Source organism: Medicago sativa, chromosome 7 (assembly GCF_051527215.1).
Source record: "Medicago sativa cultivar Bolivia chromosome 7, Bolivia_mono, whole genome shotgun sequence".
NCBI lineage: Eukaryota > Viridiplantae > Streptophyta > Magnoliopsida > Fabales > Fabaceae > Medicago > Medicago sativa.
The window spans coordinates 28400613-28416131 of record NC_140755.1 but is presented as its reverse complement, the minus strand read 5'-3'; the positions used below and the strand labels follow the sequence as shown (position 1 = coordinate 28416131).

Sequence of the window (15519 nt, the reverse complement as noted above, 5' to 3'; positions counted from 1 at the left end):
TCAATTTTTATTTATAATAGTAATCGAATGATTTATGTAATAGCATAAAACATTTTAAAATAAACAGCGCCGACACATCTTACATAAGCTACCCTAAGAAGTAACAAATGAACAACAAATTAATCATCACATTTTCAGCACTAGAAATATCAATTAATTGAACTAATTCAATCATTATTTGAAAAATCCCAAATATAGCAAACAAGAAATAAAATATCCAAATCAAATTGTGTTTTTGAATATGAATAATATTCAAAACTTAGATCAAGCTATTGCTTTGTATCTATTGGAAAACAAGTCCTAATTGAACCAATTAGGAGTTTGACTAGGCCATTGAATCTGCTCCATGTTGTTACTATGTAGTGGCAAAGAGCTTAAGTTTGATTCAGCATCAATTGTTGACAAGACATTGAAGTTTGATTCACCTTCAAATTGTTGATTTTGGAGTTTATGATAAGCAATCTGAGTTTTGATTTTAGCCAACTCAACTTCTGTATCTTGAATTTGTTGAGATAATTTAGAGATAATCCCAACACATCCATAAACAGGATCTTGAATCCTACATTGTGCTTCTAAATACATAGAATTTGCAGCTTGGTGTCGTACATAGTGAGGCAATTGCTACAACATTAAAATTCCACAATAAGATTATTTTAAAATATACAAGTTTTCATTAAAAAAAAAACTATAAGTAAAAAGTATACTTTTTCTAACTCTTATATTCTGTCCATGCTATAATTATATAATGTTACATACTAATACATACTAGATACTAAATATTGATATTGATATTTTATAAGTTAAAAGTACACTAATGAAATCTAGATACCATATATTGATTCTTACATTGACACAAAATTACAAGTAAATTCCACAATAATATATTACATAGTAATACATACTAGATACTAAATATTGATTATTTCAAAAAAATATTGATTATTTCAAAAAAAAAAACTAAATATTGAATTGATATATTTATTATATTAGTAAGAGTACCTGAAGCATTTTTCCAACATTGCTACCACCATAGATTCGGTGAACAGAAGCAAATCTTTGAGGATCATTGGGAGGGAAATATGGAGAGAAAATGCAATCAGGAGGACACCTTCTTCTTTGACTCTTGCAAGCAGCACACCTACTATAAATCATGATGTTAAAATGAAATCCTTGATATAAAGAATAAAAATCCAATTACAAAATCTAACACCAAAGAAAGATTTCTTCTTCTATATATTTTTATCTTGATAACTTTCACAAAATCTGATGAATTATTTATATTGTAGATACTAGGTTGTTATTATGAAATCCCAACGGCTAGATTTGAAGAAGGAAAGTTGTGTATTAGAATTTTGTAGAGGGCATGGATCAAGGCAATAAGCAAGAAATTTGTATTAAAAATTAGAACTAGAAAGGCATGTCAATAAATACCTACATTGACACCATATTTTGTACTACTCCTAATAAATTTTAATTTTAATTGAACTGTTTACATATATTATCATTTTTTTTACTCATATACATATATGAATTTTTTTACTAATACTTATATTAACATTGACCATACGAAAATTGAAATTCTGTCAAAAATTAAAAATTAGAAATATATTTATCCTAATATTAACCAAAAAATTTTAATACAAAATGTTAGACCAAATCACAATACAAAATCTGACACCAAAGAAATTAAGCTCTTTTTTTTTTGAAGAAAAGGAAAAAAATATTTTTTCTCTTAGTAATCTTGCACAACATCTGGAAAGTTATTTTTTATATCAGTGATGCTATATCACACGAAATGCTTAACCACGAAAACCACGGCTTAGTACAATTCAATTACCAATATTGCAGTTTTAATATTAAAAAAAAAAACATAAAATTGGGTATTTGGTGGAAAACACGGCGGGGGTAGTGTTATTCTTGTTATTCGTGGATTTGCTTTCGTAGTATAAGGCATTTCCCTTTTTATATTAAAGATAGTAGGTTGATATACTTGTCAAAAAAAAAAAGTAGGTTGATATTAGAAAATCGCAAATTCCAACGGCTAGATTTGAAGAAGGAATGTTTTGTGTATTAAGAGTGCGAAATTAATAGAGGGTCATAGCCTGGATCAAGGAAATAAGCAAATATTTTTTGTATTTTTTTAAATTAGAAATAGAAAGGCAAGTCAACTAATGCATACAATAATGACACCATATTTTGCACTTGTTTTGGCATGACACCTTATTTTCCACTTGTTATAAATTATAAATTTTAATATCTTATTTTTTTGGAGTTAGCTCTCTGATTTCTAGGGGAAGGGGAGCTAAGTATCGAAATTAAATTAGAGTTGATTTTTCACTATAGCTCTTGTCGCGTCATTTTTCGGAGATCATAGGCTATTTAATTAGCATAGACTCACTATTTTAATTCACGACTGAACATTTTAATTTTTTAAGAAAAGGGGAAAAAAGTTCAAATTACCCCATTTTAAAGATTTAGGGTTCGGGGGTTGGTTACATAAAGGGAAGGTATTAGCACCCTTTATGTTCGTAGTACTCTACGAGAACCTCTTGATTTTATTTAACTTTTTGTGCTTATACTTGCTTGCTTTTTAAAAAAAAAACAAATTAGAGTGATGATTAAATAAAAGAAAAAGAAACTTTTTTATTTACATTTTTTATTGATTTGGAAGGACGAGTGTCCTTTGCCTACGTACCTGTGAGGGATCAAAACCTCGTAGTTCGGAGTTGAAATTGACGTTTGATTTGTTGTATGTTTTTTTTATTAATTTTTGAAAAGGTTTTAAAATGAAAAGCCAAGTGGCAAATGAGAATTGGTTTGTATTTTTTATATTGAAAGAAAATAGACTCAAAGTATGATTAAAATTGATTTGATATTTGATTAAGAAAGAAAATAAAAAGAACGATCACTTCAAGGTTTATTATGAAAATATTTTTTGTGATTTTTGGTTATTTGCATCTTTTTGTTTTTTTGAATATTAATTAAAGCATAAAATAAACTAATGTGACAATAAAAATAAAAGCGCGTGGATTTTTGTAGTGACATTGGATCACCACAAAATCCCTAATCTAATTTTTTTTGTATTTTTTGATATATATAAAGCGGTAAAGAAATAAAACACACACACACACTTTTTTCTCATTTATATTTACATTGGACCTAAATACATTCTAATTGCTGGAAAATAAATGACAATAATTAAAATGCTAAATAGAAATAAAAAATGCTAAAAAAGAAATAAAATGCAAGAAAATAAAAGAAAATAAAAGGAAGGGACAAACGAAGGGACAAAATTACCAAAGGGACAAAATTCCGAAGGGACTTTTCCGAAGGGGCAGAAAAAGAGGGAGAAGAAAAGAATAGCTCGTCAACACAAGCTAAATGAGGGAGAAGAGAGAAAAGTTCTTTGACAACTCAAGATAACTTTTGGTGTGTGAAATTGTGAGGAATGAGAGCTATATTTATAGGTGAGGAGGTTGATGAAAATGGAAAAATGGTTTAATGGATTTTGATGGTGATTTGAATGGTGTTTAATGGTGAATTTTAAAAGAGGAATGTGAAAGTTGACACTTGACTTGAAATTTTTTGGACCTTGGACATTTTATTTTTGGACCTATTGACACTTAGTTTCTTTTTTTTTTTTTTTGACTTAGACAATAAAATAAAAGTGACCAAAATAAAAATATGAAAAATGACTAATTAAAAGATAAAATAAAAATTAGAAATAAAAATTAAAATTATAAAATTAAATAAAAGATGGAAATTAAAGAGTAAATAACAAATAATAAAAAAACTAAAGAAAACTAAAAATATAAAGATATAAAGAGAGAAGAGGGCCCGACTCGGAACCAAACATGAGGTATTTTAAGATACCTTTATGCCGAATTTTTCTCTAAAAAGTCAGAGACTAATCAGGGTCAAATGGCGTATGAATGTGGGGTCTTAGGTCAAAAATTGGGGTATGACAGCTCTCTTTAAAATACCCTCTCACTTCTCTCTAACTTCTTCACCGATAAACACCCATCAACCCCTTTCCCTTTTCATCCAGGTTTTCGCCTTCAACATGTAAAAAACAGTTGGTGGTGGTGCGACGATCGGCTTTAGCCATCCACACCACCCTTTCCAGATCATCTGGAGGTTGTCGCGCCGGTTGACTCTAGAGGTTGTTGTTCGAGGTTTTTGTTCGCTTGGTTTTTGTCTGTTTTGTTTTTTTCTTTTGCAGATCTGGAGATTTTCGTTGTGTTTGTTTGGTTTTGGGTGGTTGTAGACCGCCGCCGTCTTTTGGTGATTCCAAGGTGGCGGCGGTTTGGTGTTGGATATAGGTATTGCACCATCCATTCTCGGTGGTGGCGTCCTTTAGTTCACGGGTTGTTCAGTGTTGGTGTTGGGGTTATGTTGTGGTCACTCCATCGTAACTGCTCTCTTTGGTTTTGCATGTCGTTTACTGAGTGGTGAGCTGCCTGTTTTGATGAATCTTCGTCTGTTGTGTTTTTGTGTTCTCATTTAGAGATTGGGTGGTTCTAGATTTTGGCATATGTTGTTCAACTTCAATAACCCAAAAGGGTCTAGTTCTATATATTAACCCAAAAAAGGTTTGTGGTTACTAAAGTATTCGACTCATCCCTCGATCTGAGTTCTTACGCGTCTGATTGAATCCAATAGTGTTGGGTGGTCTAACCTGTAACATCCTGATTTTTATTATTAGTTTTATTTTATAAATTATTAGTATTATTTATAATTTATATTATGCGGTTGATTTGATGGGTTAGTTGATTTTTATTAGAAATTGTGGAGTAAAGGGCATTTTGGACAATTAAGGAATGAGAATTATGAGAAATAAGAGATTATGATGAATTAAGAGGATATGGGCGTATGAGTAATTAGAAGGTTTAAGTGAAGTAATTTTGTAGTGTTTTATTTGTGGAGAAAGAATAGAAACCAAGTCCATTAAGAGTTACAAGAACCAAGCCCAAAACAAGTGGATATAAATAAGTTGTAGTCTTTGTAAATCAGGGTTAGAAAATCATTTGTAAACATTAGAGAAAATAGGCTAAAGTAGAGAAAAAGGGGCAAGAGGTGAAGAAAAGAGGATCTAGAGAGAAAGAAGAGGAAAGCTCAAAGAATCAAGAGGTGAGGGAGACCCAAGCTTGTAGGAGCCTAGTTTTGAAAATTAAGAGGTAAGGGGGAGTCATATTCAACATTGGGATTTTATGAGAAAATGGGTAGAAAATGGGTTTTGTGTGATTCTTGCTATTTTAATGCTTTTATGATAAATTGATGATGAATTGATGCTAAAATTATGGTCAAGTATGTTGTTATGATTATGAGTATATGATTATTTATGAATCCAGATGTTGCATTGTTAATTCCATGTTAGGATTGTGTTGTTGTTGTGTTCTTGAGTACTATGTTAAAATTGGTGAAATTATGGAAGTTGTTACATGATTGTTACTTTGATGTTTTTATCATTTGAATTGGTGAATGTTGTTGTGGTGATTTTGAAGAGAAGAGGAGATTGTTGTTGTTTCTATGTTCGGAGTAGAATTACCATGTTAGAATTGGAATGAAGTGATACATTTTAGAACAAATGAGAATCATGATATTTAATGGTAAAAATAAGTAGAATTAAATTAGTTAAGGTGAAATTGATGTATAACTGAATGAATAGAATTAGTATGAAGTTTAGGGCCGAGTTTGGTGAGAGTTGGATCAAATAATGGAGTCGAAAGATGTTACCCGGAACTTGTTGCAGAAAAACTGATTTTTCCCTACATGAGTGTCGCACACGACCGTGCACTTAGACCACATAGATCGTGTGTGTCTCGTAGGCGTTGTACCATGGTGTGTGCTGAAGGACGCACGACTGTGTGTGTCCCCCTGTGTTGTGAAACCTCATTTATATGACTTGTTAAGGTATCCAAGGTGTATGATTAGGTCTGAAACCCTTAAACTTGAATGATAGAAGTATAATTTGATAATTTAAGTGTAGTTCCTAATATTGTGATGAATTGAATGACGTGAATGAAGTTGTTTAGAATATTATGAGGAATAAGAATGATGTGCGTATATACACGATGATATCATTTGACATGATGATGTGAACTATATAATGAAGTGATTATATAACAATATAATGACGAAATGTTGAAGTATTGTATATAACGATGTTGATACGATGATGTTGATATGATAATGTGATTATATGACCATGTTGAAATAACTATGATGATATTATGATGTTGATATAACTATGTTGTTGATATGCATTGTCGAGTGATGATGTGATGTTAATGCATTTCATGGTCGGTCCGATTTAACGATGGTGAAAAACGACGATATGACGATGGTGGGATCACTCATAAACCACACATGTATTGGTATTTTCTTGTGTGATGATGATGGTGCTTCTATTTTGGCCAAAACCATGAGTTTCTCTCCTATGTGTTCGGTAGTAGTGGGGAAGTACTGGGTTTAGTTTATGCGATGCAATGGATGTAGGATATGTAGTTTGATAATGTCGATTTTGTAGTCGATTTCAATTTCCAAAACAATAGCAGATGCTTTTCACACCAGATGGTTAAATGTTACATAATCCGATCATGTTATCACAACATGCAGGGATATCTTCTCAGATTTCACAAACTCTCAGGTGGAGTTCAATTGGCGACAAGCAAACGTGGTTGCACATACTTTAGCATGCGAGACCACTTTATCAACTAGTCCCAGCGTCTATTTTGAAGTACCCATTGTATTGAAACTCTTCTTATTAATGATATGCTATAAACACTTTTCTTTCAAAAGAATCTTATGTAGTTTTCCTTTTTATTTAATACATTTTTCTTTGCTAAAAAATAGAGAGGAATATATAATAAATAATGTGGTTGCTTATTAACTTTCAATTCACTTCTTTCTCTATATAATAAATAATGGTGGATGAATTTCTTTTGGTAAAATTAATTGTTTTTTTCTTTCTGTAATCCCTTTACCCATTTATTATCTTATTTCACTTTTTTCTCTAGACAATAAATATTTAAGGATAATTTTATAAAAACAATATTAATACTACTTTGAACTTTGAAAACAACTAATAAAGGATAAAGTTTTTCTAAAAGTCTAACACTAAAAAGTAAAGACGAGAGTATTAACTATTTTTAGGTTTAATTGTATGTTTGGTCTCTTATGTTTATTATAGGTTTTAAGTTGGTCCCTTATGTTTTAAATTTTTTCAGTTCGTCTCTTATGTTTTAAAAGTTTCAAGTTAGTCGGAAAAAATACTCACATCGAAATAAGCTAGTCTCTTCCACCACATAATACTGAATTTCAAAAAACATAAGAAATTAAAAAATCTTTTAAAACTAAATTTGTAAATTAGTCAAATTCCAACACTTATATTCTCAACTCAAATTGCTAAATGGTAAACAGGTGAAAATGAATAACTTATTCTAATTTGAGTAACATTTTTGACCAGCTTAAAACTTTTAAAACATAAGGGATCGATTTTAAATCTAAAATAAAGACCAACATGCAATTAAGACATTTATTAATTAATTATCCACTCAACTTATTGACTATTTTACATTTGCATTAATTAATAGACCAACCAAAGGTAAGATTATTTTTAAAATCTACTTATTTATTAAAACTACATTTAGTTTTGTGCAAAATAATGTTAAAAAATATGTATTAAGTGTGTCTACCATAATATAAATATATTAATTATTATAATTTTAAGCATATCATAATCTTATTTTATTAATTGTCATTAAAAAAAGATGCATGTAAAAATAATAAAGAGAAAGAGTAGTATTTGAAATCTGTCTAATCTAATTAAAAGTGATATCTATCCTTAAGATTGCTTTATATTTTACACGTGGAAACTTGGCTGAATATCTACCCTAAGTAGTGTATGTCTTTAAATTCACAAGAACTTTCACATTTTAAATCATCCCTCAAAATCCCATCATTTCACTTTCTCTGATGCCATGTGCAACAAGAGGAAGGAGAAGGTGAATGAAGAATCAGTAGACAATTTGAAGATGATGGAGAATCAGAACAAGGAGAATAAGCGAAAGGCAATTGTGCTGGAAGAGTCCCATGTTGAAACTCAGAATTCTAAGACTCACCAAAAAGATGTTGCTGAAGAAGAATCAACTGATTCATCCAAAGAAATTTCTCCATTTCTTTTTTTTGGATTCATTGTTGATCACAGGAAAGCAATTAAAAATGCTTACTCATGCAAATTTTGTAGCAGAAAGTTCACTAGTCCACAGGCATTAGGTGGTCATCAAAGTTCTCAAAAATTAGAGAGAAGTCTCAATAAAAAGATCCAAGGGATAAGTCTAAACACCATCACTCCATTTCATATGGGGTGTGGATATCAATATTATGGATTTAGCAATATGATTCAACATGCAGGGTCATCAAACTTTTATGCAGGAAATTTGTATGGTGCATTGCAACATATTCCGGAGATAGATGAAACGAATGAGGCTGATCAAAGCATTATGAGTCAAAAAGTTACTATGTCAAAGATTGAAGTTGGTAAAGTTTCAGAGGGAGGTGCTGTTAGTGATGAAGTTGATCAGGAAGACAAAGAGACTCAAGAGGAGGAAGCATCCAATATTGATTTGACCCTTAAGCTTTGATTTATATATATTTAATCTATAAATAATGTCTTAATTTAGTATTAAGTACCATAAATCATAATCAAAATAATATGTGTAAATAGTATCATATAAGATGAGGTCATTATCTTCAATCAAATATATGTAATAATATATTTGTTTTTAGGTCTGGAATAAAATATCTCTATCCTTTGGGGATTAGTGTAACCACATTTTATCTTGGTTTTTAGAATTATAATGAAGAAATCAACGGAAAGACCAAAGACAAGTAAAAGTTAATTAATGGTTGTTCATGTCAAGGTTTAAAGTCACATTCTCCAAATAATCCTTCTTTAATTGAAGTTCATTATCTAATTGGTCAAAAACATTGTTATTTAATCATTCATGTATTTAGTAAAAATAAAAATAATGGTGATTTTAATCTCCGTAATGTGTATAATATTCACACAAAAAGATTGAACTAAGAAAAACAGGGAATGTAAAAGATTAATAAACAAAAAACAAATCAAGAAGACATGGTTAATAACCTTAGTATGACAACAACAATATACATGATTAGTAGTATCCCTCAAATTGTGCTTACTATGATCACCACTATAATGAATTTCTAGCTAATAACTATCATACGTCTTACATTCTTATACTAAGATTCTTTTTAAGCAAATTTATATACCAAGAATACACCTAAGGACTTATGTCATCGTATTAAGTTGTTACATCAACATTTTTCTATGAATGAAAGTGTTTTACTATCCTCTTCCTCAATTTCTTCTCTCTTTTTCAAAATTTTGTTCATTGTCCTAGGTTTGTGCACAATAATCATCAACAATCCTTACTTAATCGGAAATTTTACTATACTACTTTCAATTTTTCATATACTGCTTTCAATTTTTACTTATCATTTCATTTAAATTTGTTTTCTTCCGTTTATGCCAATTATTATTATACTTTCGATTAGTTTTATCTAATAGGTTTTTTCTTGTAGATCTGCAAATTTGAAGGAAGATTACATGTAACAGAAATAACCTAAATCGGTAACAAGTTTGGATGTTTAAGCATTTTCAATTATGAGTTTATGATTCAAGGTAAGGAATTTTAATCTTTCTTTAATGTTTGTCCAATCTGAGTTTTAATTTATTTCAATTTGATTATATGTTGTAATAAATAATGCTTGTTACGTATTTGAATATATTTTTAACTAAAATCCTAAATCGGTAAAAGGTATGGATTTTTAATCATTTTCAATTCTGGATTAATGATTCAAGGTAAGGAATTTTTATCTTTTCTTAATGTTTGTCCAATTTGAGTTTTAATTTGTTTCAGTTTGATTATATGTTGTAACAAATTATGCATATTCCTTGTTTGAATCTATTTTTAACTAAAATCAAACAAGGCGTTTGAATCTATTTTTCACCCATCTTAAAGGATTATTATATGTGAAGTTGATTAAGGGATAGTTTGTTCTATATTTAAGTACAAATTATTTGTGTTGTTAGTACTAAATGAAAGTATATACATGGTGTTCATATATGTCAGATAAACAAGGTACTATATTTTCTTAATCTAAAAACCATTTTGGGTGATATAGTGCTAATTACTTATTGTCATGGAAAAAGTCAAGCATCACACATTGATAAGAACCTCATTTTTATATGAACATGGAAAACAACTCATTTTGATAATGCCTCTTATTACTGATAGTATGTGGAAAACTCACTTTGTTCGATGATGGTTGAATTAAGAAAGTGTACCAAATCGTTTATCAAGTAATAAAGTGTAAGTGTAGTATCGTATCTATAGGGATTGTCGTTTCTTCCAAACAATTCGCATTACTTATTTGGTTTAACAAAATTAAAATAAAAGAGTTGAAGGATAGAGATTGCAATTTTTATATGTCTGCAACAAAACAAGTTACCTGATTTTGGTTCCAGAAAAGTAAGCAGCGGTTAGGATTCTTCGAATCCTCCCTATTCATTTGTTGGAAATAAATAACATTTATTTCACGTTTAATTATTTAAGTAGACTGGCCATCTAAGTGATGAGGCTATTGGGACCTTCTAACCTAGTCGGTTCATCAAGTTGCACTTGCTGATCGCACGATAATCTTTACGTGCGGGGTCTTACTCCCTCATTTGATTTCGGTCTATCCCTCCAATGTTGAGTTTCACCTACTGGTCATACTATGATCCTTACATGTGGGGTCTTACTCCCTCAAAGGTAATTGAAACATAGACTTAACTTGGCATTCATAAATTTCCAAAGGCAATGAAGGTCAGTGTTCCTAAATGGGTTTCCCATCTATGAATCTTAGGCAACTCATAGCACAATCTCCCTCTCGGTAGTTCTACAAACGGGAAGCTTTATCAGAGTCTACCTTTCCAAGGGTCAAGAAGAATGGTTCTATTATGTTCGGTCTAGATCTTGCAGTACTTGTTTCCTCAATTAATAACTAGTTACATCCTAGGTTCTCTCAATTAATAACTAGTTACATCCTTGGTTCGTCTAGTTATTTACTAATTAGTTCCTAGATAGGCTGATATAAATATCAAGATATAAGCATCAATATTAGGCTCTGTCACAACCTAAGTACCTAAATTAGGGTTGCATTACAATACAAATAAACTAAACCTAATAAGACTAAATAGCGACCATAAAATAACTAAATAAATGTCATAAAATTAAATAATTATCCAACAAAATAAACAGAGGTTCATCTTAGAACCCTAGCGTAAAAAGATTTAGTTACTCATGGTAACTAAACGACTAAAGACAAAAGAAAAAAAACTTACCCTAAAAACTTGGAGAGGAGAGAGAAACTCCTCCTGAAAGCTCCTAGAATCCTCCTTCCACTTGAACTGCGCCCGTTTTGAACGAGCAATTATGAATGAGGAATGTGGTATTTATAGGTAAACTTTCCACCTGAACTTGGGCTAAAATCGCGGGCTTAAGGGGAAAAACCGTCACAAAATTGCAATTTTTTTCAACTAGACAGCATGCTCAGGGCGCATGGAGCATCCCTGAGGCGCATGTGCCATAGAAGTAAACCCCCTCAATGCCCCTGAAGCACCATTTTTTGCGCTAGGCGCACGTGCCTTGTTGCTCCATGATCCAGGTGCATGGTATCATCCCCGTGGTGCATGGTTTTGCTTTCCGGGCCCTAAAACGCTTGTTTCTTCACCTTTTTTTGGTGTTTGCTTCTATGTAAGTTGTCTTGGAACTTGGGAGCAGATTCAAGATTTCCACTCCTAACCATAAATAGATTCATGATTTTAAGTTTACGTTCCGCTGTCTTTTATATCTTTCCAAAAATTGAAATAAACAACAAGCCAAGAAAGCTAGCAGTGGTTATGAAAACAGTTCTAAGGTAGTTAGACAAACCTATTCACAATCAAGTTCCTCTATTGTAACATTAGAGGGTTTGACAACCAATCATTTTCGTTGTCACAAACTAAATTTCATTTTCATTGCTAAACCAATTACTGAGTTAAATTAGATTATTTGCAATTTGTGAAGTTCACTATGAATATTAGACTTAATATAACTCTTGATTAGCTCTCACTATGAAGAAATAATTGGGTGGACTTTCAAACGTTGGAGACCAGCTCTCGTGCAATGCATGCCAAAGGACTCTTAATCCACTTCTTAAAGCTCCACACATAGAGGTCTTTGGAATATTTGTGTGTTGCATAGATTCATCATGCAGGGAGAGTCTTAACATATTCCATTAGACTCAAAGACATATTAATTTTAGACACTTACACAAACTTAACAAACTTCAATAGAAACCATGAACACTATTTATCACGAAATCTATCGAGGTTACAAGATGGTAACAACAATTAATACCAAGCTCTAACTCGATTACATATAAATGACTTACATCTATTAAAAAAATTCAATTTTAATTGACAAAAAAAAAACTCAATTATATAACAGCCACCTTCGATTTCCCCTCAAAAAAAGAAAAAAAAACATATATTCACCTTCAATTTGGATTGCATTTCAATGTTTGAAAAAAATTCCATTAAATAAATTATATTAATGTTACTTATATATTTGTTCATAAAAAAAAGTTTATTTTTTGGGTTTACATGGTAATTTCTACTTTCTTAAAAAAAAAAAAGAAGGTAATTTCTATAGTACACTTATGATGCGTTTGATATGCTAAACTATATGTACTTGACATATCAAAATAAAACATAACAGTACAACACAAGACAAAACAAACTATTTTGTGGACAAAAATAAAAAACTATTTTGGTATTTTAGACAACTTGTACTTGAGACTGCTCATGCCCATGTCATGGGCAATGCCACAAAAGTTCAAGGATGGCCGTAGCTACATGTTATTTTTTTTTTTTTTAAAGTTATGTTGTGATTTAGTGACTGACATAAATTTCAGTTTTTGTCATGTCCCTTGGCCTCAGTTGAGTTGTTTTGTTATGTCCCTTTTTTTTTTTTAACATATCAAACACACCTTTAGATATTTAATATGTACCGGTACATATCTAGTATTTAATTTAATAGTTAAATGAGTTTTTTTTGTAATATTATTTTATATCAATTACAGTTACACAATAACTAAATATCATTTACTTCCATAAAAAAAAACTAAATATCATTTACCAAAATATTCGTGAAATAAAATTTAAATACCATTGACCATTATTGTTGACTCTCATTAAAAATATTCATTTTTTTCCAAAAACTCTTTTATTTTTGTATATATTTTTAAAGTTTACTTTAAATAAAGCTAATTCAAATATTATAGTTTCTCCTTTTCTTTTTCAAGTTTTTATTTTGTATCCTTTGGATTTATTTGTGATTTTAGTTGATCCATTGGAATGGAAAAAAAAATATTAATTTTACAAAAAAAATATTCATTTTTTTATCCATATTATGAAACGAGGATCAAAACTATTAATAAATTGTTTAGTCGTTGGATAGATTAATGAGTGGATGGATTAGACAAATGATGAATTATAGGATAAATTGCCACCCAGAATTTTGATTATCATTTTTTTATATGCCTAATCATTTTTCATGGTGGTTGTTATTGGGTCACATATGGTAGTTTACCCTTGTACTTTGAATAAGGGTTGGAGTACCCCTTAGCTTATTATTATATATTCCATAAAATAAACTCCATCTTACCTTTAGGTGACTCGGAGTTCTACATATGTACTAAAAGGAGATGGTAAGACACATTTCAATGATTAAAAATTAAAATATGCGATTTGATTTAATTCATATACACTGTCAATATAAAGATACATTACAATGAATCAATAACATCTGTTAAAAATATTAAAAAAGAAATGGACTTTAATTATAATTATTTCTAAATCGAACATATGATTCTGACGTTAAAGCCTGAGGTGTGGGACTAAATCCCACCCGAGAGTTGGCCACTAACAGATTATATCGTTGAAGCCTGAGGTGTGTCTCTTCCCCTAAAGAAGTAGACTATGTGAATTACTTATGCACTAATACTTTTCTCTATCACCAAGAACTGGACTGTGGGAGATTATTCTTAAAAAAGACTGGATTGTGGTAAATTTGTTGGTGGACGAGGTTATGGAAGAAAAGAATTCATAAACCGAGGAGATTACTCAGGACGACCTAGGAGTTCTCACTGGACAAGTCAAAATGATGGTGGGTTAGGGGAACCATGATATATATCTCATGCCTTTTCCTTACATTCTTGTTAATTGAGAAAGAGAAGAAAAAAGCAAAATAAAGAACTGGTTCACTTCAATTGCATTTGGTCTGCAACATGTCTTCCATATCTGCACATAAAATACTATCATGTCAAACAAATATTGGTGATGCAAATAATTTTTTTGATGTATGTCTATGGAAGGACTTATGCAATTCTAAATAAGCTGATCCAAAGTAACATCATCAAAGCACATGGTCCATGAGAATAATTTTTTTAGTTAAAAACATCTCCAAATGGAGCAAAAATTGTTAATTTTATATATGAACAACTAAACTGAAACATGAACTAGATTAAAGCACAAACACATGTAATACATATTTGACATACATTGATCAATTCCAATCAAAGTAGAATAAAATTTAAGCACAAATATATTTTAAACAAAGAAAATATATCAAAATTAAATTATATGCATATGAAGTTCAAGGGAAGAAATAATTACATGGAATTTTGGAAGCACAATTTGGTATTTCGTTGATTTGATTTGAAGATTTGTGAATGCAATAATTGAGGGAGGTCTTTGAAAATTGTAGAGGAAAGGTGTGGGATGAGGAAAATGATATTGGTATATGGTATTAAGCATGCTGAGAAAATGACTAGACATGAAACACAAGAACTTTTTTTTTATTTTTAATATGAGACACAAAAACTATAATCCTAGACAGGGTATTTATATATGGTTGGTTGAATGTGAACATATTTATGAAAGTGTGAACACATTTATTGTAATATTTAATAATTTTGATCATTTAATTTACACAGGACCAAAATAAAAGCAATAAATGAGTCTTCCTTAAAAAAAAAACAGCAATAAATGAGTCTTAAAAGTCAAATCTATTACATTTTACTTTTAAAACCGTATTTTCTTAAAATATTTTATAACGAGAGTATGTTTGTTCAAAAATAAGTGACGTTTGAGGATATTTTGTAACAGCCCGATTTTCGCTAGAATTATTTTAATTAATTATTATTTGTGTTTATGTGTGCTTGTATGTGATTATTTGTCTCTGTGTGTATTTTATTCGGGATTAGTGGATTTTGGCTTAAGAAGGGTATATTAGTCATTTTAGTCTCAAAGGTATTTTGGTCATTTGATGAACAAGGGTAAAATAGTCTTTTGGTTATGAGAGTTATTTTTAGTGTTTTAAGTGGGAATAATTATTTTTACTAAGT

The 15519-nt window shown here is 30.3% G+C and overlaps 2 protein-coding genes and 1 long non-coding RNA gene across 3 annotated transcripts; 1 reads left to right on the top strand and 2 right to left on the bottom strand.

Annotated features, from left to right (window-relative positions):
* Positions 1–300: 300 nt before the first annotated feature.
* On the bottom strand, positions 301–1152 carry LOC146905354 (LOB domain-containing protein 23-like). The gene is made up of 2 exons (XM_085728685.1): positions 1000–1152; positions 301–621 (listed from the first exon to the last, which is right to left on the bottom strand). Exons 1-2 carry the CDS (start codon positions 1150–1152, stop codon positions 301–303), a joined length of 474 nt encoding a protein of 157 aa, XP_085584811.1.
* A 6820-nt stretch (positions 1153–7972) lies between these two features.
* On the top strand, positions 7973–8712 carry LOC146905353 (uncharacterized). Its single transcript, XM_085730002.1, has one exon. It carries the CDS (start codon positions 7983–7985, stop codon positions 8643–8645), a length of 663 nt encoding a protein of 220 aa, XP_085586128.1. The 5' UTR covers positions 7973–7982; the 3' UTR covers positions 8646–8712.
* A 5128-nt stretch (positions 8713–13840) lies between these two features.
* Positions 13841–14988, bottom strand: LOC146905352 (uncharacterized). The gene is made up of 2 exons (XR_015019322.1): positions 14789–14988; positions 13841–14413 (listed from the first exon to the last, which is right to left on the bottom strand). It is a non-coding gene; the product is annotated as an uncharacterized LOC146905352 (long non-coding RNA).
* Positions 14989–15519: the final 531 nt, after the last annotated feature.